Raw genomic sequence first — 24,081 nt, 5'->3', positions numbered from 1 at the left:
AATACGCGACAATAAAATGTATCGCACAATCATATACTCGCACAGGTCTGCTGACATTAAACAATGGTAGGTAGATAGCTAAACGATTTTTTAAATTTCAGGTAAAACAAAGAATTAAGTATCTATCACCCACCTAAAATATGGATTTACATGTCTTATATTTTGTAAATAATTATTTTAAAGCAAAAAATTAACATAACAATATTTTTGGTATTAATATAATTTATCACACGCCCACTCGTTTTAGACTTAACAGCAATTTTCTGGGAAAACCTTCTTCACACACCTTTCATCACCGAAATTCCGAACCGGTGTGGCTCAGTGCGTTATAATAAATGATTAAGACTCATTCACAATAATATTTGTATTTCCAATTCAAAAAGGATTTTAAAAACATTAAAATAATTTCACGGTACAGCAGCTGCAGATTATATATAATTTCAGTAGAGCAGTCTTTCGTATAGGTATCTATATTATATTTTATCCTTTTATCCGCCTGCGAAAGCGACGCTAAAAACGATTACTGCCGGCGCCAAAAGCAGTAATTATTATTAGCTGTTACTTGGTAGCTATATATAATATATGTTTAATATAGTGACGCTAATTACCATCTCCCAATTCTTGAGCTTATGCAGACTCACACGTGCTATATATATATAGTAAAATAAAGGTTTGTTCTTGTTTGTTATACGTTTAGCTTTTTTTTGTGCGTAAAGGTACTTGGACAATTAATACTATATAACTATATAATATATTATTGAGTTTTGTTAGGTATAGTACATAGAATAAGCATAATAATATTACATTTAAATTCAAAGATCGACAGTGTGTAATAATCGGGCGTCATGATTTAACCCGTTATAGGGACATTCCTTCGACAAAATATCAAGAAAAATTATAATTTATATGACGCTTTATACAAGTATAAAAGATAAATTTAAATGAGATGAAAAATGTTACTCCCTCGGGCGTTTAAATGCTTGACATAAAAACAAGAGTCCGAATCAACGCAGATAACATTGTAGGTATTATGCAATCTAGTGTCTTCGCACTGATATCGTTCGGGAGTCGTTGTTCGTGCATTTATTTTAATGTTTTTTTCGGATTCATGTCAGAAATGTCAAGAAAAATAATTGGGTTGAAATAAAACGTCTAATCGTCTTGTACCACCGCGTCAGAAGACCTATTAACACGATGAGGTTAAAATATAATTTCCTCGAAAATCGGGAAATCAGAATTCGATTAATCAGCCGGCTTGAAAGTTGAAACGCATGTTCGATTAGGTACATCAACCGGGGACCTACTACACTAGCGTACTATATACAAAAATTAATATTAATATAGGTATATAATAATATGTGTAGGGCAGCACGATAATTATGTCTATTAAATAGTCATAATTACAGTTTTTTTTTGTGCTGCAACCTGCCCAGTACTTAAATAAATAATAGGGATGGCCCATTGCACCAATAATATCTTTTTTTACTGATATCCAATGTATATTAACAACAAACCGGTTAATTAAACAAACATTTTTGGGGGCAAAAAACATGAGCTGATATTATAAAATAAAAATGTTATACTACGTCTATTGTAGTATTACTACCTATCTGATAAAGCAGTAATTGTATAAAACAACATAGTTACTGATTTGTTAGCATTAATGCATTATTAATTTATCTATTTATATTATAAAATATATTTTAGTACTTACCTAAGTAGGTGTATCTAATCCGTAAGGCAATTTAATTTTCCAAGTATTAATAATATTATATATTATGTACAAATAGTATAGGTACCCATAATTACACGTTATATTTTAGTCAGTTTTTTATAAAGCAGAGTAGATAATTCAAACATAATAAATTATATTCCTGAGTTTCTTTTAATAAACTGAAATATATACCTAATATCCCAGTATGCATAATTTATGAATAAAAAAGACCTATAAGTAATTACCCCATACCTATATGATGATGGTAACTTATATGATGTATATAATATTAAATTTACATTATTCTCAATTCTCATCGTTATACGCATAATACATATTATTATTATTATTATTATTACACGTAGATATAATAAAGTTATAAGTATTTGTGGTTTGTGTTACTATTCGTTAAGGTTTGAGTATATTATAGTACGTAATGTCGTAATATTATATTATTATAATCGTCGTAGTCTCTTTAACCAGCCACAGCACCTCCACAAAATATATAGGTACCTGTACGTAAATGTAAATAAGAAATTAACTTAATTATACTTCTTCTCGGTTAAAAACGATTATCGTGTGTGAATGTGTGCGTTTTTAAATTACAATTACATACATTTTTCCCGAGTGATAAAGCCACCATGACCAAGTCCGTTTAAAATGTTACTTTTAAATAATGTCGACTAAAGCGCCAATCTATCCTGCATGCATATTATATGCGTATCGTAGTTTGTGGTCTCGTATTATCATTATCGTTATTACTATTTTACGGTGTATAGCATCCACTATTATATTATGATTACGGTTACCTCACAAACCTCATCCCCTGTATGTAGATATGTCCCCTAAATTTATATTATAGGTACTCTATTACTACACGTAGTGGATAAAAAACAAAACAGAAAAAATCTTCTCATTCCCCGTTTATCAATTAATGTACGAATATAAACGAGTTTCAGTGGTTTCTCTCTGCTTTGTCACACTTAATATACCATATATACTACAACACTACACAAATACACAATGCGTGTAATAAAATAATCATAATCACCGTTGTCGTACTTGACTGAAAATAGGTGACTGGAGGAATGGCGTGCGCGTGAACTAAATTTTAATTTTAATATCTGGCAACAAAATCCATACACGATGTTTTCCGTTTGCCATTTACCATTCGCTATTTTTACACACTTGACGCAAACGTTAAGTAGGTACCTATATACCGACAGATCAGTGTGTACTGCGACCGATTTATTTCCGCCTCGATACCGCACGCCATTCTCGCGAACTTTCGAAACCTGTCCAATTTAAAAGTTATTATAATGTTATAAATACCGAAGTTCGCACATCGATAAACAATATTATTTTTTGCGATTTGCTCTGTCCAGCTTTGTTATAAATAATTAACATACTAATATACCTCATGTCCCGTCATACATAATAGGTTATAATACTTAATTGGTATCTTTATCCAATACATCAAATACACTATAATTAGATAGTCCTAAATTATTGTAATTTATAAATACTATTATATACCTAATATAATCATATCTAAAAAAAGTTACTTATTTCATTAAATTAAAAGTGAATTCTTTAATTTTTTTTAAAATTATTATTGTTATTAAAATTCGTCTTATAGATGTAGATATATATAATATATAATATGTACTGTCTTAAATATAAGATACAAAACAATAAAAAATTGTAGTGACTTTGATTTTAAAGATATCTATCAATATACTATAATAATCACCATGTACTCATTGTACTTAGGTAGTCTATATTATAGACGTGACTTATTCGTTACGACAACCCGCTATAATATAAATATATATAATTTATAATATTATTATGTACATTATTTTTACGATACCTACTAATGAATAATGATACTGTGCATTTTTAGATGAATAAACGTTTAAATGATAAAATATACAAATTCGCTTTAAGAAATATATCGCGGTGTTTGTTCGTGGCATTATTAAATAACTACTATATTCAACGCACAACTGGACACAATCGCAAATCAACGTCAAGCTGCATGACGCCGTTATAATGTGAACCATATTTTAACGGTACTATTCGCTGAAACGTTGTAACAAACACATTTGTCGTGTGGTTTCTAAACACATACATATAATAGAGGGACTACTGAAAACTGTCGCTTGGCACACGTTCTTATTGGACAAACGTTATTTTTAGACGAATACTACTGTAATATATAGGAACATAAAACGAAAAAATTTTATTTTTTATTTTTATTGCCCATGGACACAAAATAAATTGTAATAAAATTGGACGGACATATAGCACTGTCACCTATAGTTGTATACATATTATAATAAAAAATGATAATAATAATTATGCGTAAGTATAATAAATTGTGTCTAATACTTATTTAATTTCTGTTATATTTATTTATCAATTAGTTTGGAATGTCTATGGAATGTGTTCAATTGACATTTGTTAACCGAGGCCATGGTCTTCGAAAAAGGTTTGAGGTGTTTCTTCCTGAAAAATAAAGTAATAAAAATAATTATAAAAAGTAACACATAAAATGTAAAGTTAGATAAAACCGGGTGCAAAAATAAAAATACGTAGAAAAGGGTTTTATAAAAAAACAATTAGTAAATAACTGAAGAGGTAATGGATAGGGCAATAGTTTTAATATATAAACACAGTGTGCTCTTATAAACATACCGTAGCACCAAAATGTTTGCAGACATTTCTTGAAACGCCACATTTATTGTATTAGCATAAAATTAAATAACTATATTAAAATAAGAACAGAACTGTTAAAAAAAAACCAATTAACCCTCAAACCTTACAACATAACATCCATGATATGGTTGAACACATCTGTTTGGTAAAAAAAAGTAACTAATACCAGTTAAAACCAAGTCAGTATAAAGCGCATACAGCTTAAGCATGAAAATGTATTTTTATTTTTTCAATATTATGTTAGTTAATACATTAATAATAGTGTATTTTATGAGAAAACGCAACAATATAAAACAAAAATTTATTAAAATTAAAAAAAAAAAACTAATAGTATACACGAATGTTTACAGATAATAAAAGATTTATTAAACTTATTTTTTTTTAATATTATGTTAGGAAGTTAATGGTAGAAACCTGATATTTTGATAAGTTATTAATTAATAACATTGCATTCAGCAAAGGCTCTTTACATCAAATCCAAAACTAATATTTTTTGAAAGACACATTGTTTGAATTTATATAAATATATTATGTAAAAAAAAAATATTACAATTATAATTGCAAGTAATAAAATTATATGAAATGTTAATTATATTGGATACTTTCATAACAGGCCAATCTCTTTCAGAGCGCCTTCGACTGCCTCCTCCTACATAGAAACACATTAATATTAATATCCCAGAATTGAAAAATTGAAATTGAAAAGCATCTAATAACTGATAATCATGCAGGTAATAATAGTATTTATGACAGAAATCAAGTAAGGTAATATGGATAGCTATTAAATTTTTTTTTTCAAAATTAAAGCTACAAAAATAAAATAAAAGTTTACTATATATATATTTATTTATATTGATCAATCAAAAAAAAAAAAAAAACAAAACAAACAAAACAAAACCCATTGTACTACTAATAAACCCAAGGAATTCAAACAATGTTGATTAATAAAATATACTTAAAAAACTAAATACATGAACCCCGTTGTACTTAAATAATATATTCTAAATACCTATATTTTGATTAAATTATTTATAAAACTTAATTGTAAATATATTAACACAAAAGAAAAACATTTTAAAAATTATTAATTTTTAACAATTTTTTTTTAGTAATAATATAAGTGGTAAAAATTATGTTTAATTTAAAAATTATATAACTATAAAATGCATGTTTGAATAATGAATAATAACCAAAAATAAAATGTGTTAGGTATCAATCATATAATAATAATAATAATTTTGTTTTTAATAATAATAAAAAAGTTATTTTATTATTCATTAGGTAAAACATATTTAGTCACTTAAAAAAATAATAATAATAAACAATATCACAAATACAAATTGGTTATTATTAACATAAAATGTGATGATGAAGAATATAAATATCAAATTATTTAGGTTTTCTTAATTACTATTACAACATTTTTGAATTTTAATGAATGTATGAATAATGTATTAAAATTGCATTCATTTTATTAACTAATATTAATATTGTAATGAACAATGATAAACATGTTAATATGATAATATTTAAATATTGGACTAGATACTTGTTACAATCAATTATTAGATAAGACGTGCATTTGAATAACTATAATTTTATTTAGTTATACTTAGCAATTTAACTCTGTGATGAAAATATAAAATATCATGATATAATCAACTGTAGTAAAAGAATTTTTAATAGGGAAGTTAAAAAATGTTTTAAAATATTATATATTCTATGTAAATTAATAATACGATTTGGAAAAATAAATGCTTACATGCTTACAAATGCTTACATTTAATTTCATAGATAAATAAATGTTTAAATATAAATTTTGTTAAAAGGTAACTACACACATTTGTTATATTTGTAAATATTTTTATTATCATTATTAATATTATTAGAGTACATTTATCTATTATTAAACTTAAAAATATTAATATTATATATATTTTCTTGCTGATCTTACTAGATATTTTTAATTTAGAACAATATTGTAAGTTTAAAAATATTGCTATATTTTATCTACTAAAAGTCACTAGAAAATGTATATATTGAGAAAATACACAAAATTCCAAAGATAATATTGATTTTAAATTTTATAATAGATAAATTTTCTGTTATGTTAAAAAACTGTATTGAAAAAGATAACCTACATTCAGTATATAGGTTGCAGGTAGCACCTTTGTTATTATTCTAGATAAAAATTTAAATTAAATAGGTAAAATAGTTAAATAGATAACAACATTTTAAATTCTTAAAAGTTGATAGGAAACTAGTTGAGGAATTAAGTATTTAAACAATTTTATTTTATTACAATATTACTTTAAGTTAAATGAATAAAATTTCTATTTTTCTTAAGTTAACAGTCTAAAACAGAAAAAACACATTTAAATTTTAAATAATTTTTTTTGCAATTTCTTTAATTATAAATAATTATTATATATTTTATATTATACATAAATATATAAAATGTTTGAAATCTAAATAATATAATATTCTATTTAAAATGTATTGTTTAATTTAATACTGATGGATTAATTTAACTGTTTAATGTTTTTTTTTTTTACTTGGAATAACATTTAAAAATATTTTTTAAATAATTTATATCCATTTAATATTTAGTTATATTAACTATATGATTAAAGTTATAAAAGCAGAAGAAATAGCATTAATATAATTATTTTAATACAATTAAAAAATAAACCATAAAACAATAAGTTTATACTTACTATACATCATTTTAAAGAGTTAAATTGCTAACCATAGGGGATTAAACAATTGAATACATAAAAAAGCGTAAATTTTAAAATTAGGTTTATAAAGTGTGTTAAAATAATTAGCTAAAAATATTACTAAAATAACAGCAGTTGGGTTATAACAATAAAAAAAATATAGGTTTAATTAGTTATATAATTATGGTAAGACACAGGATTCTACAGATTATAATAAAATAAAAAAATTAATCATTAGTAGCATAATAAAGGCATTATGGAAGGCAAGTTCTTTGGATAAATAAATAAATTTGACAATATAAGTATACTTAAAATAATGTTCAAGATTTTGTACTCTACAGGTTAATAAAAAAAATAAAGATTCAATCATCTAAATAATAAATTTGGCCAACATATTTTGGTAATTAAATAAATGATACTTATATAATTTAAAATATTAAAGCACATTTAAAATTGACTATCATTTTAGTTTGACTAGACTGAACTTAATAAATATATATATACATACTCATCATAATAAGTATATATAAAACTTTTAAATATGTCAGTATTCTAAATGAAAATGTAATTCATGTAAGTTATAGATAATACGATGAATTTTAATTAAATTACAAATTATAATGGAATAATGGTTTTAGTTTTTTAATAATGTGAGCAAATTAGTTTTCTAATGAATTGGCAAGATGTATTATTATTGATTATAATATTATAGTTCTATTATGTACCGATATTAAGTAAAATATGTTACATATTTACTATATTTTGTCTAATGACAAAGTAATTGTAGTTAATGAAATTAATTAAAGTTCTAATGGAGTGTTTCCATAACTAACCTCTTGCAAAAGATCCTGAGCAGAAATAGCCTTGAGTACATTTTTCTTACTAGTCTCTTGTATCTCCCCACCCAATAATAACTCATCCAGTATAAAATATGCCTTTTCGAAGTTGAATATTATATCCAGCTCACAGACCTAAAACAAAGTATTTCAGTAATATTGGCATTAAAAAAAATAAATAAAAGACTATGAAACTTACACTGCCAAAATACTTGTCTAATAATTCAACATAACGGTGAATGATTTCCAAAGTAAGGAGTTCATTGTCATTTTGTTCAATAGCACAGCAAAAATACAGACTTGCATACCTAAAAATAAATCTTAAAATAAAATATTTTAATTTAAATTTTTCAACATCTTACCTTTTGTAAACAATTTTTAATTCTTTCCATTCAAGAAAACTACACATTTTAGGTTTTCTGGCTAAAATAGTGGTTATAAGTTCTCTAGTAATTTTCTTTTTCACCTTGTCGGGATGAGCAACATACCATTTTTGAAGCCGAAGCTTACCTTGGCGACTGAATAGTAACATAAAATGCATCTAAACAATAATTATAATTTATAATTAATTTGGTATATAAAAAAAATATTTATACAGAACACTTGTTATAATACATTTGTATAATAAATATCTGAAATGGTAAATATATTAGTTGATAACTGATAAACGTTTTAAGTAATAATTGTATTTTAATAATTCTTATTTCTAACTAATAAACCAAAAATATGTTTACAAATAAACTATAGTAACGATAACTGTTTTTATTAGTTTTGTATTACTTATTTAATTTAAAATAAAATAACTGATATAAAGTAATGATAATAATTTACTTTATAAAGTACGATCTATCCGATAAAGTTGATTAGATATAAATTACTATTTATGGGTGGAGCACAATACACAACAAGCACATTAAGAAAAACAAATTATGGGTCAATCGTTAATAGTATTTCGATATCTAAGGTCATATGCATATTTCTCACAATGGACAGTAGATCACACACATAATACGTCACATCCTTTAGAGATTGAGAGATGTATATGATCGCAGTGGACTAGCCGCGTAGACGATCGTGTCCATATAACGTTTTTATCACTCATCCGTATTGAAACGAACGCGATAAATAATTCAATAGAGTAAAGTCATAATAGTGTTACATTAAGTAGGAAGGTATTAGTTATTTTATTAATACTTCAAGTCCTAGGTACACGTATTTAAAAATTACCCACATAATACTATTATATGATTCATGTAATAATATAGGTACGTGTCGCACGTATACTCACCATATTGTTCCGCGTTCGATACTATTAAATATTAATCATTCAATCCATTATGTTTTGGTAAACGCATAGTTATTATTAAAGCAGCAATGCAAAACGCGTTTAATCATCAATTTAATTAATATTTTAATTCTTGAATTGGTGATTACGAGTTACAACCTACTTAACAGTAGTTATCGTCCTGTATTCTTGTCAATAATAATTGTCGCCTGTCGATATCGTACAGCAGTGGCGCAGCCGCATACAATCTATGAAGTTATTCTGCTTATCTAAAGATTAAAATACGCAACACCAGCAGCTGCTAGTAGCTTGCTGTAGCCCTGCCGGTTTTAGTCTGTACTCTTCACAATCCAAATTGTTGAAAATTGATAAAAAAAAAACGGCAATTATTGCCAATCGTCTAGCAATATATTTTTAATATTATCATTAATCATTATACATTACGGTAATGTATAGGCATTCGGCATGCACCGAATCAGCAACTATACACATACATTGATTAAATATATAGTCACCTATTGCAGTACAGCTCACGAATTAAAATATCTTAATTAAAACAAAATTGTTAATATTCTGTGCTACAATCTACAGACTACTAACACTACACTGCTGAATGACCAGCACACCAGAATACCAGATCAATATTTTTATTATAAATCAAATCATAATATTAATATTTATTATGTTGATAATGATTACCTATTTATTATATTCTAAGATTGGATATATTTCTTATTAATCTACAATTTAAATATTTATATTATGGTAGGAACGGTCAAGGCAGTTAAAGTTAATAATTATTATGCATGTCAAACATAATATATATCACGTAAATATGTATATTTTATAAGCAAAATTAATAATTATTAACATATAATAAAACATTAAATACCGATGAAATTCCCCATTCCCATTTCCGAATCATCAACATTCGCTATTCAGCAATGAATTAATAGCCAATACTCATTTTAGTCATGACAAAATAATAAATAAATTTTGTCATGATTTTAGTCATTAATCAATGGTCAATACTCAATAATGGTTACTGGTTCGTGAACTCGACAACTCGTGGTTCAACTGGTAAAAATGTAAAATATATGTAATAGTCGTATCACGTGGATGTTGCCAACACTTCCAAAGCGGTCACACTGAGCCGTGGTATGCAATTAGGTATGCCATAGAGTAATAAAATAAGACCGCGGTAATAATATAAACTGACTACAAGCTCCAGGACCCAGACGCTAAGCCGCTAACAGTCTAACACAGTAAGCCAGTAACGCTGAATACGGTTAATGCTGTTTGTGTTTTGTGTAATTTTATAGTTATTTAACTAATTTTACTAAATAATGAACTTTTTTTTTTTGTACAGAATGTGTGGTTAAATAGTAAATAAGTATTTTGTGACATTCAAATTTTCACTTTTAATAAAAGTACCATCTCTGCAAATTTGTGAATGTGTATATAAATATTACAAATGGTTTCACTTCCTGACAATTTAATAATGCTTTTGTGATTGAAATGGACTTGTCTGGCCGTCTGGCGACTGGCCACTGGCGTCTCTCGTTTACTCAGTACTCAATAACTTTAAGGATAAATAAATCGACTACCACGCCCTCTAAGAGAAAATTTATACCCCAAATGCATAGAATCACAGCAGTCCTTTGTGATCGAGTTATTATTTAGTTAAGTTAATTGCATAGAATACAGATTACTGTCAACTGATATGACTGACTGTTGAATATCCGATTAGTCAACTTGGTCTTAGTTGTTGCACTTCTATATTTATGATTGTTGCTTTATATTTATTGTCTCACACTACATTTTAATAATGCATAAGTGTATAGTGTGTGGTAATGCTTCTCAAAATACTAAGTACACACGTCCTGAGCTTATTTATCATACGTAAGTATCTATTGTTTATATTCATTTTTTTCTCAAATACTCCACAATAATGATATTAATTGATATTAACTTTAATATAGATTCCCTAAAAATGAATATAGAAGGAGAAAGTGGCTTAAAGTTTTTGGATTTACTCAGTGTCACGATTGGCATCGTATATGTAGTGATCATTTTTTAGAAAAAGACTATAAGCTTGGAGAAAAACGATTGTTATGGCCTCACACTATTCCCCAACCTTTTGATCAAAATTACAATGATGATAATTTTTCCAATAAGTAATGCTTTATGATTTCTATAGTTTAATTTTTAATTTTTTATAATATTTTTATTTTTGTATGTTCTAGTACTCTTAATGATGATGGGCAAATTAGTAATAATGAATGTTTACCAATGAATCAAAATCTTGTAATGTGAGTTAATGGAAGTCTTGTTTCAGAAGATTATGTTTCTATAATTATTTTTTTTAAATTTATAGAGATGATCAAATTGAAGAAATTGTTGTAAATAATTTTGAATCGCCAAGACGGTCATCTAGAAAAATTAAACTTACTACAACTAATGAGGACATGAGTTATGAAAATATGCCGAGACTTCAAACTGAACGATATGAGAAAAGAGTTCCTACATATATACCTAACGATTCGCCTAACGATACAGCTAATGAAAACAATCAATCAGTTCAAGTACCAGCTTATCAGGTATAATTAATATAATAATTTAAAAGAGTCCTATAGTCAGATGTTTTGTGAGTTCTTATAACATAGTTAGAATATTTTCAAATATTTTCTGTAGCTATTTTGTAAAATATTGTATTAGTACAAATAAGTTGCAGATATTTTAAATAAGTACCTTAAGATTTGATATTACTTATAAGTTATTACTGTGTTAGGGTTTCTATACATCCTAATATTAGTGATTAGTCATGTAAATAGTATTGTTATTTAGTGCCGGCGCTATTGTCTGCGAGGTTGTGTGCAAATTATAAACACGAGGACTCTGATCTTAATCAAAATTACCATATTTTATTTGCAAATACATAATAAAAAATATTTTAGCCAAGATTTTATTTAATTGTAATAATTGTATAATTTATAATTAAACATTTTTTAAATACTGTTCATTAAATATTTTATATTTCCATTACTGTAAATTGTTTATTATATATACAAATTAACATAATATATTACATAGTCTCAATCTATACTTAATAGGTTATTGAATAAAAATCAATTAAAATGAAGCATATTAAAAAACATAAAAATGAAAACTAAAAACTGATTAATGAATAAAAAAAATTAAAATAACCAATAAGGGTAATAAATAATAATTGTTAAAATAAAAAAAAAAATGTTTTAGCTTTCTGTGTTGCAAAAGTATCTAGAATATTTTCTAAGCTTAAACTGTCCCCAATTTCACTGTCAATTAATGCTAAACCAGCTAATTTGAATTATAACAAACTATTTCTTGAAAAATTTTTATTAATTTTAATTTTTAATAAAATTCTTTGAGAAACTTCAACATTTGATAATGTCCCCTATGGCTTTTTAACTAATGTACCATACTACCAATGTCTGTAAAGTGGTCATGATGTTATCTACCATCTCTCGAAGAATAAGAAGTAAATCAATCAATCTTTATCTTTGCCATTTGTTAAAATTATTTGAAGATCTTGAAAATGTTTTCTAATTTCTTTGCCAGGCATAGTTTGTAACTTGCTTATATTGTATAATAAATTTGAATTAAAATTATTTTTTGGTTAAATCACTTTGACATTGACGCTATTGTTGAATCCAAAATAACTAAAAAATTCTAACTGCAAAAATTTTTCCATAGATCTATTCTTGAAAGACTTTTATCAACACTTTCTTAGCTACAACATGTTTTTTTTCTGTACCTACTTCTTTGATGTAAGTTCAACCTTAATAGCAATTGCCAGTTGTTTAACCGTTTTTATTGCTTCTTTAAATCCGGTATCTCGGTATTTTTCAAGAAATACAATAAGACTTTTTTGCATGTTGAAAATATCTAATTGCATATCAGGATTTTGAAAATTCAAGAGAAAACTCTTACTTACAATATTTACTTCTGTAAGTATTTCATACCAAATAGTTGGACTTCCAACCTTTTTCAACAATGATAATGCTTCACTTTTAGTAATTGGTTCATCAGAAGTCTAAAATTGCACTTAATACATACATCACATTTTTTACTGGAAAACATGGCTTTGTCACTATTATTTTGGCTTTTCCATTTTGTCTTTAACTATTGTTTTACAGCGTATAAATTGCAGTCATATTTAAATATAACTAATCTATGAGTAGATGCTGAAAATAAATTATATATTCTACCAAAGTATCCAAAAAAATGTAATCGCTAAGGTAGAACTCCTTAAAAATAAATTTAGACTGAGCAGTACATGATAAAAAGAAACTCTTGTGTTATTTTGTAATATTCTGGACAGAACACCTTTTATTAGAGACCAATTATGTTTGAACCATTGTCATAACTTGGCTCTCTACAATTTGACAATTTTAAACTATAATCATTAGTTGATTTTTTAAAGTATTTGAAAGATTAAGACCTGTTGTTGAGTGTATATCGATAAAAGTTAAGAAATATTTTTGGATGGATATTATGTCCTCCAAATTTATAAGAACTATTCCAATACCGTATGAAGCTTCTTGATTTATAACGGACGTAGAATCTATTATGGTCATATAATATTTAAACTGTTTAATTTTACTCGGTATGTTTTATTTTTTCAGTTATAATTTGTATTAACACATCTTGAATTTGATGGCCTAAGTAGTGATGTGCAAAAAATGTGGACATTTTTTAATTCCCCATAGCTGTCCACTATATAGAGGTTTCACTGCATCATGATACTTTTTTATAAGTATCTTGGCCCAATCCTGCTGACGTTTTTATATTACCTATGCAAATTCTTAATATTTTACACCAACTTGATCTCTTTCAACTGTACCTCAAAAGGTTGAAGTATATAACGATATATTTGGAAAACTCGTATTATCATCATTTATATTAACATCATAATGTTGAAAATTAAAATCAACTTAACTATTATGCTCTGAAGAAGCAGTTGATTTTAAATTAAAACCAGGAAACTTTTTTAAAGCACCACACTGTTTCTTCAAAAATTCTTCTTGTATTTTTTCTTTTAGCAGCTGAATCATAAGTTTTCCCGATGTGTCTATTACAGCTCATTTTAATTTATGAAAATTAAAAAATATTGTGCTATTAAGTATTAACTTATTATCTTGTACACAATGCATGCCCAGAAATGTCAGAATTTGTAGTTTAATATTCTGCACATCTGATTACAATAAAATTTTAATATTATTTACTACGTTCTGTTGAAAGAAGGCACGGTTAATGATTTAATATTGGTACACTTGATTTTACTTGAATATAATTATTAGTTTTAGAAGTATGTAGTTTCCTTATCAAATATCTCAACGCACGCATAAGCATGTATGAACCCATGTTTAGAATTTTTATCAACAATATTACAAACATATTTTTTATTTATTACTTTTTATTTTAACACTACCTACTATATTACAGTAATTAATTTAATGAAGATAATATTATTAGTATATTATTTATTAATTTTAAATAAGACACCATACCGTCCACACCAATGTTTCTTAGTTGCCAATTAACAATACAGTAATAGCAACTATCAAGCAATTACTGTATTCTACCATTCACAGGAATACCAAATGATTAAGTATCATATTATATTTATGATATTATATATAAATATATACTACTAAATTGGAAGAATGTTAATAGTTAGATAATATTATGGGAAAATGCAATTATTGATGAATATTGTTATGAAATATTTTATTATTATCAATTGTCACTGCCCACAAGTATGTGTACCTATAACGGACGTCAAGTTTTAATTTGACTAAATTGTCGGTCAACCATACATTTGTACAAATAAAATCACTGATTAGATAACATGAACATTACTGATCTGTCAATATCTATTTTTAAATTATTTTCCTAGATAGATTATTACCAATATTGATGATCACGTTCATCGATAATTTATTTGGTTACTCTTAATTTATAGTATTTAGTTTAAACATAAATTTTTGCTTTATAAAAGTATTTCGTAGATTGCTGACCTTTGTATACCATATTTCAGTTACAGGATAGTAAAACTAGTAACTGACCCTGGGATTTTTCCTATAAAAATTATTCAAAAAAAATATGGTAACCCTTAAGTTTGTTTTAAAATATTAATTAGTTTTAAATAAAAAGTACACTTTTATAAATGAAGCTAACAAAATATTATATAATATTAATTATCTTTTTAAATTTATAACAGATAATGTAATTTCCAACATATTGTGTACATAGAGGTTAAATGGTTATTTGGCTGGTTCCAAACCTTATTGTAATCTATCATTGAGTGTTGTTTTCCATATACTTTTTATTGACCTAGAGTCTAGAATAGCTATCAAGTTCCTATTTATCAACATATTGTTAATAAGATTTATTAACTTCCTGTTTGAAATATCTTGACATAATTTTAGAATAATCTTTTTCGCAATATGATATCCTTAATGAACAAGATATTACAGGCAGATTATACGTCTACAAAGACAGTAACCAATTTTAAGGTATTCATGAAATTTAGATTTTATGTATGAAGTCAAGTCCAGTACTTACTTGCAAAGTGAATACTTCTCTTTGAATCCAGCTTGTTAATTAGAAAGTTTGTTTTTTATTAATTTTTAGATTCTATTGGTTATGTTCCTTTCAAAAAGTTTGAACTATAACTAAACAAAACTATTAGATGGTAGTTAGAAACATCGTTATGTTCTTTTTCAGATTTCTTCAAAGCATTTGTCAATGAACCTAAACTGTTTCTAATATTAATTAATATTGATTTTTTTATTGAATAATATGTTTAAATTTTAAAGGATCACAGTTCGGGAAGTGGAATACGCTGTTCTGTTAAAAATTGTAGAAACAGGTATTCAAAAAATCTCAGTTTCTTTGGCTACCCTAAAAATTTCAACATGAGAAAACTTTGGTTTGAAAAATGTGGAATAGAAGGCGTAGATCCTACTAAAAAATTAAAAAGTACTTTAAAAGTATGCGGCCAACATTTTAAAGATGATTGTTTCATGAATTCAAAAAAGCAGAACAGATTAAGATATGATGCTGTTCCAACATTATTTTTAGATAATGGTAAGAAATAAATGAATAATTTGTTATTTTATTTTATTTTAATCGTTTTATGTATAAATTAATATTCTATAAGAATAGATCAGGTATCAAATTTATTTAAGTACAAATTTTTATTATGTTATAAAATGTAGTAATGTTTAAACTTTTTCTTTTTTTTAACACTTAAAACTTCTTATGTTTTGATGTAAAAATAAAAAATTTGACGAGCTTTACCTGACCACCATGTGTACCACATTGTATCACATCCTTTTTCAAGGAAAACGACTAATAAATGAATGGTTTAATGAAAAATGTAAGATCGCCATGGTAGAAAGAGACAATGCAAGAACAATAATTCTAAGAGATCGAAGTGAAGCCAATAAACGGAATCTAGCCTTAAAACAAAGAAAAACAAAACAGATAATTAGAAAAAACAAAAAAATATGGAAAAAAGCAAGAATAGAAACCACCAAACATAATACAAAACTATTCTTTGAAAGGCAAACGAGATTAAAAACAGATTTAAACCAAGATCAATAATAATGAAAAATGACGAGGGAACTTTAATTACTGATAAAAAAGAAGTAACAAAAGAATTCAAAAAGGTCTTCGAGGAAATATTGAATGTATCAACCCGAACAGAAACGAGCAATGATAATATTGTCACAGTAGAGCAATACTTAGAAGAACCCTCATTGTAAGAAGTTAAAATGGCAGTCAAAATGCTTAATGGAGGAAAGGCACCTAGAGAAGATTCAATAATGTCGGAACTTTTAAAGAAAGGAGGAAGTACCATAATGATGAACCTAAAACAACTGATAAATAAAATATGGAAAGAAGAAACAATACCAAAACCATGGCAGATCTCAGTAATGTACCCAATTTATAAAAAGGAGATATAATAGATTGTAAAAACTACAGGGGTATATCCTTACTCAACACATCGTATAAAGTTCTCTCGAACATAATTTTAAATAGACTAAAACTGTATGCTAAAAATATAATAGAAGATTATCAGCAGGTTTTAAAACTGGAAAATCCACCACTGACCAAATACATGGTATTAAACAAATAACGAAGAAGAGTCATGAATTTGATAAAAATGTGTACCTTCTATTTATAGACTTCAAACAATCCTACGACTGGATAGTAAGAAGTACAATATGGAACGTAATGATCCATCTAAAAATACCAGCAAAACTCATTAGAATAGTGAAAGCATGTATACTAAACTCAAGGTGCAACGTGAAGTTCAACTCAATATCAGAGGAGTTAACAGTGAATACAGGGGTAAGACAGGTTGATGCTCTGTCTCCCGTCTTATTCAATATCGCGTTGGAGTCGGTAGTTAGAAGAATTCTGGAAAGAGAGCCACAAGGTCTAAATATAGGACAAGGGAAACAGATCGTATTGGCCACATACGCATATGACATAAAGACAGTAGGAGAGACAGAGGACAGTCTGAAGAGAACAACTAAAATTCTAAGTGAGGAAGCGGAAACGATTTGACTTATCATTAATAAAGACAAAACCAAATTCATGATGGTATCTAGGAGAGAATACCCGCAAAACTCTATAACAATAAAAGACATGTCATTTGAAAGAGTTTCTTCGAAATTTAAGTACCTAGGAGTAGATATAAACTCGCGGGCAAATAGCCACAAAGAAATAAATAGAAGAATCATAGCTGGCAACAAATGCTATTGCTCATTAGTCCAACTATTTAAATCTAAAAAATTATCAAGAAGAACAAAAATAAGGTTATATTATAAGACCCTTGTCAGACCAATTGTACTGTATGCATGTGGAGCATGGGCATCTACCAAATCTGACGAAAATAAATTAATGATATTTGAAAGAAAAATCCTGCGTAAAATATGTAGACCAAAGAGAAATGAAGAAGGTGGTTATAAAATAAGATCAGAGAACTGAATATTTTATTTAACGAGTCCAATATAACTGCCACACTTAAGAACCAAAGAATAAGATGGAGAGCAAAAGACCACATTTTATTGACCATAACGAAATAGAAATCGAACAAAAGTCAACCGAGAGGAAGGCCTAGACATCAATGAGAGGACCGAGTCAAGGAAGACTTTAGGATGTTGGAAGTTATAAATGGAGAAGAACTGGCAGAGCACAGAGAAACATGGAGGAAGATAGCAAAAACGGCAATGGGCCTACATGGCCTAGAATAAACCAAAAAAAAAAAAAAATACATATAATATTATAGTTTAAAAAAATATAAAATAAAGAGAATAAATTATAATCTTATAAATATCTAACAAATATTTTTAAACAAACCTCATTGTGTATATCTTCAGCAAATATCTGGAAATAACTAAATGAAAAGAAACAATAAAGTTAAAATTTTATCATCAATAACAAAATTTTAAAATTTAAACAACAATAATGTATACAACATTATTACAGATGAAGAACTCTCATAATACATTATACTCAGTGACATGACTTCCTGAATAGCCTCAATAGTATATATATAATAATAATAATAATTTTCATATGGATCACTGGATAGATGGATATTAAAGAAATCTAGTCCTAAAATACAAAAAAAAAAAATCACCAACAACAAATGGTTTTGATACATAGGACCTACAAGATACCAAACTTAACTAAGATTAGTTGATTTTTAAGGTTTTTACATGTCACTTGTAATCCCCCAAAAAAGATAATTAGCCCCTACCTTTTGATATTTCTATAAATTTCTTGTCCTAAAAATTAAAAAATTAATTACGCTGTTAATTAGTCAAAACCCTTGCTGTTTAGTCCTTTTAGCTTTTTCCAATTAATATAATAGTATAGTCAATTTTTTTTGTATTGAAATGTGTAAGCTATATTTTCAGATATCAACAATGTCGATAGCTAATAAGTAAAAAAACAAATACATTTTAATTTTGTAGTGCCTTTTATTAAATATGTATAATTATTCTAGATCTTTAACCACCTTATACTGACTATAACTGAAAAAATGTAAATAAATATTAGTTAAGTTAAATATCTAAAATATGATGTGTAATTTTAACAGATACAAGTTTAATAGATGAAAGAAATATTCCATCAACAAGTTCATCTAGCAATAATGGGTTTATTTTTATGGATAAATCACCTTTTCTGTCTTCAAATTATAGTGAAAATGAAGAAACTAACCAACCTCCTATTGAATATGTTACATATGAAGTTGGTTGTTCCACTACGGTATAACATTTAATTAATTATACATTAATAATATCATATTAAATTATAAATAAAATACATTTTTATTTTCTTCTTCTCCGGATTAGAGGCCATTGGACCACCATGGCTACAAAACAAATTTCTTTTCACATCTTTATGTCTTGAGCTACTTCATCCTGATAATTGTCTTTTGTCTTACTTCTGTTACTGTGTTGCAATAAAAAACAATTATCAATAGTATTTAATTTTCGTTTTTGTTTTAAAAAACTACAATAATGGAAACAACATAATAGTTAATAATTTGTAGTATTTTAGATTTTTAATTTTTAGATTCTGAATAGAGCGATGAATATATTGGTTTTCTTATGTGTATATACTAAATTCAATACAAAGAAGTACAACACAAAAAAGTTGTTCTTCTAGCTATTTATAATTAATAAAATTACTTTGCCACAATTTTTTTTTTAACATTTTAAGTTAAATTTTGACACAGTTTGTCAAAATTGCAAGAATTTGTAGTTGATAAAATTGATGAAGTTTATAAAATGTTTCATTTTTATGGATAATGAAACGATTAAAAATATAGTACAAGATTCCTTATAACTCGTTTTTTTATAATTTGTAGAGACTTAAAATTTTCAAGTAAATGATTATATTTTTCAATCCCCAATAACATTTTAAGATATTTAGATTAATTTTAAACTATTACTTAGTTATCCCTATTATGCTCACCATATTAATAATATTAAAATCAATTGTAAAGTTAATTACCTATTAATATAGGCTAACTGACAATCTTCACTCTGAAATGTTTTTCTTATGCAATGATTTATCATTGAAATTAAATTTAACACATTCATTATAGTAACCTACTCGATTACAGTGTGCATTCAACTACAAAATAGTGACTTTCCATTATGTTTTATTTAAATGTACAACTTTGTCAATCATCAAATGTCTATTAAAAAAAAAAAAAAAATGTGCCTGTGGATTTTTAATTCAGTTTAGATTTAGATTGCTAAAAGAGCAAGTTATGAGGAACCTTGTATACAATTTTCAAGTTTTTGACCAATCATAGTAATTGTTTACAACAATTATAAACAAAAAGTTGAAACTATTATTAAGTTTCAGTTTTGAAAAATAACTATTGTGAACAGAATTAGTTTTATTTATTTTGGATTTATGATTTGTTATCTTAATATTGTATTATATTTATTTATAAATTAATCTAATTTTTATTTTGTTAATTTAGAATACTAGTAAACTTGTGTGTTGTGTACCAGGATGCATGACTAATTCTGATGTAAATACAAAAAAGTCTAAAAATCCTGATGTTCAATTTTTCAACCCAAACCTGGTAACTTTTATAATCATTTATAAATATTATTTTAAAATAATTTGTAATGTTTATTGTTAATTTTGTAGGGTTCTTTAGATAATTGGAGTTCAATATTAGGCATAAAGTTAGTTAAGAACAGCACTATTTGTGCCAATCATTTCAGACCCCAAGACATAATTCCTACCCAAATGGATGTTAATGATATAAAAGGAGTAGTAAGAGCATTAGTAGATGATGCTATGCCATTACCTGTGCATTTTAATTCTATACAGTCAGCAACTACTACTAAGCAATTAGAAATTAACGCTCTACCATTGAAAACATATGAAGGTAGAAAAAAAAGATCAAGGGCTAATAATAATAAAAAACATTTGTCAACAAAAAAAATCAGAAACAGTTTAATAAGTATGTAAAATATTCTTACAAAAATTAGTTAAAATTAATATTATAAATTGTTTAAAAGTTATTTTCAGTATTGTTTTTTAAAAAAAATGAATAATAATTATTTTCATAATTCTATAATTCTATTTATTAATATATCAATGTTTTATAGATAAATCAAATACTACTACGGAGACAATGTATATTTCTGGAAATGAAGATAATGTGTATGCATCTGCTACAAATGGCACCCATAATTATGTTTCAACTTGTGATTTAAATCCAACATTAGAATCAAATACTGTAAACACTAATAATCTTTCAAAGAATATTGATAACGTTTCTACATCAAATACTTTCAAGCCATCCTTCATAGAAGTACTTCCAAAAATTTTAGCCAATAGTTCTCTATCTTTTCATTTACAATCTAATGATGAGCACTACACAAATAAACAGATCTCAGCAATTGATAATAATAAAGAAGTTGTTAAATCCTATGCTAAACAGCCAATATTAAAAAAAATACTAACTGAAAATATGTCTAACGTTTATTATATGTATCCAACAACTTCAGATAACAGTTCTATTATTAATTCAAGTTCAGAAAAAACATGTCCCATCAATGTGTCTGATACGTCTCTGACTAATAGTGAAAAACCTGTAAAACCTGTTGTTGATTTTTCAATGGTAAAAATGGAACCAAATGATGATATTTCTGACTCATTAGAAACAAATTTTGAACAAATAACTGAAACTCATAATTCTATGCATAATAATTTACAATCGAGCTTGATACAGTATGAAGAAAACTGGGATACAACACCAAAACAAAGTACAGTAAACTCAGAATTTAGTGCTTTTCCTACTACAGAACTAAAAATAAAACCTGAACTAATTGAAAATAATGATGATTTACCTCTTTCACCAACTTCTATTGATGATTCTTTGTCCATTGAAATGTCAAATCTCAATCAAAAACTAAAGAAGATTACAGCGAACAGTTCGCTGTCAATTACTTTGGAGCCATTTGAGAGTAATAGAGCAATAGAACCATCAGTTAATTTATTTTCAAAAACTTCTGCTAAAAGTTCTATGTCAATTACATTACAACCCAAAATTAAACATAACCCTTCTGTAACTACAAATAATAGTTATCCGTCTGTTTCTTTAATACCTAGTACTCCATCCACAAGTAGTGCCATGTATAATATATCACAACATAATTCAACACAATATGAACAGAAATCAGTTTCAACCTTAAATATACCAAATCAATTGTCTTCCAATAATTTAATTTATCCAAAATTCATTAACAATCAAATGATAAAAGCTATCTCTCCCATATATAAGCCTAATTTATTGGAATTATCTGAATCTCATGAAATAAGAAATCCAGTCATTGATACATATTATTCATTAAAGTCAATGCCAAATGATTTTAATTCAAATTATAGTACAAATATCTCAGAATTTACAATTGATGAAAACAATTCTGAAGATGATACTAGAGTTGAAGAAAAAGATAACGGATTTATTTACGAAGTTTCTAAAACTGTTACACTACCTGTATCTTGGACGAGTATACATAATAATAAACAAAACTCAACAGTTTTTTGTCAACTAAATGATTTTAAGGAAACTGTGAAAAAAGTTAATTTTTCTAACAGCTTGGTGCCAACTATACTAATGTATGGCAAGAAATACCAACATAATATACCTATTAAAACAAAGATTCAGCTGGAAACACTTTTAAAAAAAATTGATAACTTTCAACAATGTTCTGGTAATGATGGATATAATCATGATGAATGTATTGGTTATTTTGAACCTCATCTAACTGATATTGATTTGTGTTCTGTCTGCCAAAATATTATTAAAGATCAAGATATGCATAAAATTACAACAATAATTGCGTATAAATCAAAAACTATTGCAAGTCTTGAAAACAAGGTAAATGTATATATTTATTGCTTATTAAACTAATTTATTTTTTACTTAAATATATTTTTATAGATCTCTGAAAGGAAATTAAGAGTAAATGAAGCCAGGAAAATGTTGCAAAAAATAAAAAAAAAAGAAAACAATAGGGTGTTATATACTATAGATCCATCTGGAATTTCAAATGTTATGAACCATTATGAACATTAATAATTCATTGTATTTATGTATTCTTAAGTGTATTTATTTGCCATTTATAATTACTTAAAAACTTATAATTTTAAGTCATATACTGTTCTCATTTTTTAAATAAGTGTGAAAATACTGTAGTATTTATTTATAGAAACTTCAATATAATACATTATTATTTCATGATATGGTATTCTGAATTTTAAAATAGTTTCAAAAATATAATTGTTAATTGTCTTGTTAATACAAGGTAAAAAAGGTTATGTTAATATTACTAAATAATTTAGTTAAGATTGGCTTATCGGATGTGTAGATTAAATTTGACTTGCTACTAGTGTAATAATTTATACATAATTATATATTTTTTTACTGTTTTTTTTTTTACCATAAACATTACCAATGTAATAAACTGTATTTTAAAAAACTTTATTCTCTATTTATTATTTAAAATTATCTAAAATTGTTAGTATATTTCAGGCACGGCGTTTAGGAGGAGGAGCCATAGGGGCCATGCACCTCTAGAGTCTAGAGTAAGTGGGTAGAAAGTTGAAAGTAGAATTTTCAGACCAAAAGAATACTGCCCTCTCCCCCCCCCCTAACAAATCAAATCCTTTACTGAAATATTAACGTATTAGTCTGTAGTCACA

At 26.3% G+C, this 24,081-nt stretch overlaps 2 protein-coding genes across 6 annotated transcripts; one reads left to right on the top strand and one right to left on the bottom strand.

Moving 5' to 3' along the window:
* Positions 1-4,108: 4,108 nt before the first annotated feature.
* On the bottom strand, positions 4,109-9,636 carry LOC113549115 (AP-1 complex subunit sigma-2). Of its 5 annotated transcripts, none has more exons than XM_026950278.1 (5): positions 9,280-9,627; positions 8,354-8,532; positions 8,191-8,299; positions 7,989-8,126; positions 4,109-4,225 (listed from the first exon to the last, which is right to left on the bottom strand). In XM_026950278.1, the coding sequence occupies exons 1-5, from the start codon at positions 9,280-9,282 to the stop codon at positions 4,181-4,183; spliced, it is 474 nt and encodes a 157-aa protein (XP_026806079.1). In that variant the 5' UTR covers positions 9,283-9,627; the 3' UTR covers positions 4,109-4,180. The 5 variants fall into 5 exon arrangements, with proteins under 5 accessions (XP_026806079.1, XP_026806082.1, XP_026806081.1 ...); XM_026950281.1 differs by lacking the exon at positions 9,280-9,627 and adding an exon at positions 8,976-9,094; XM_026950280.1 differs by lacking the exon at positions 9,280-9,627 and adding an exon at positions 8,823-8,964.
* An 871-nt stretch (positions 9,637-10,507) lies between these two features.
* Positions 10,508-23,852, top strand: LOC113560308 (putative uncharacterized protein DDB_G0291812). Its single transcript, XM_026966131.1, has 10 exons — positions 10,508-11,178; positions 11,259-11,453; positions 11,523-11,588; positions 11,654-11,876; positions 16,140-16,410; positions 19,439-19,608; positions 20,840-20,944; positions 21,013-21,331; positions 21,480-23,257; positions 23,321-23,852. Exons 1-10 carry the CDS (start codon positions 11,105-11,107, stop codon positions 23,453-23,455), a joined length of 3,336 nt encoding a protein of 1,111 aa, XP_026821932.1. The 5' UTR covers positions 10,508-11,104; the 3' UTR covers positions 23,456-23,852.
* Positions 23,853-24,081: the final 229 nt, after the last annotated feature.

The sequence above is a fragment of the Rhopalosiphum maidis genome, chromosome 4 (assembly GCF_003676215.2).
Source record: "Rhopalosiphum maidis isolate BTI-1 chromosome 4, ASM367621v3, whole genome shotgun sequence".
NCBI lineage: Eukaryota > Metazoa > Arthropoda > Insecta > Hemiptera > Aphididae > Rhopalosiphum > Rhopalosiphum maidis.
The sequence above is the reverse complement of the archived record's forward strand: the minus strand, read 5'-3'. Positions and strand labels throughout refer to the sequence as shown.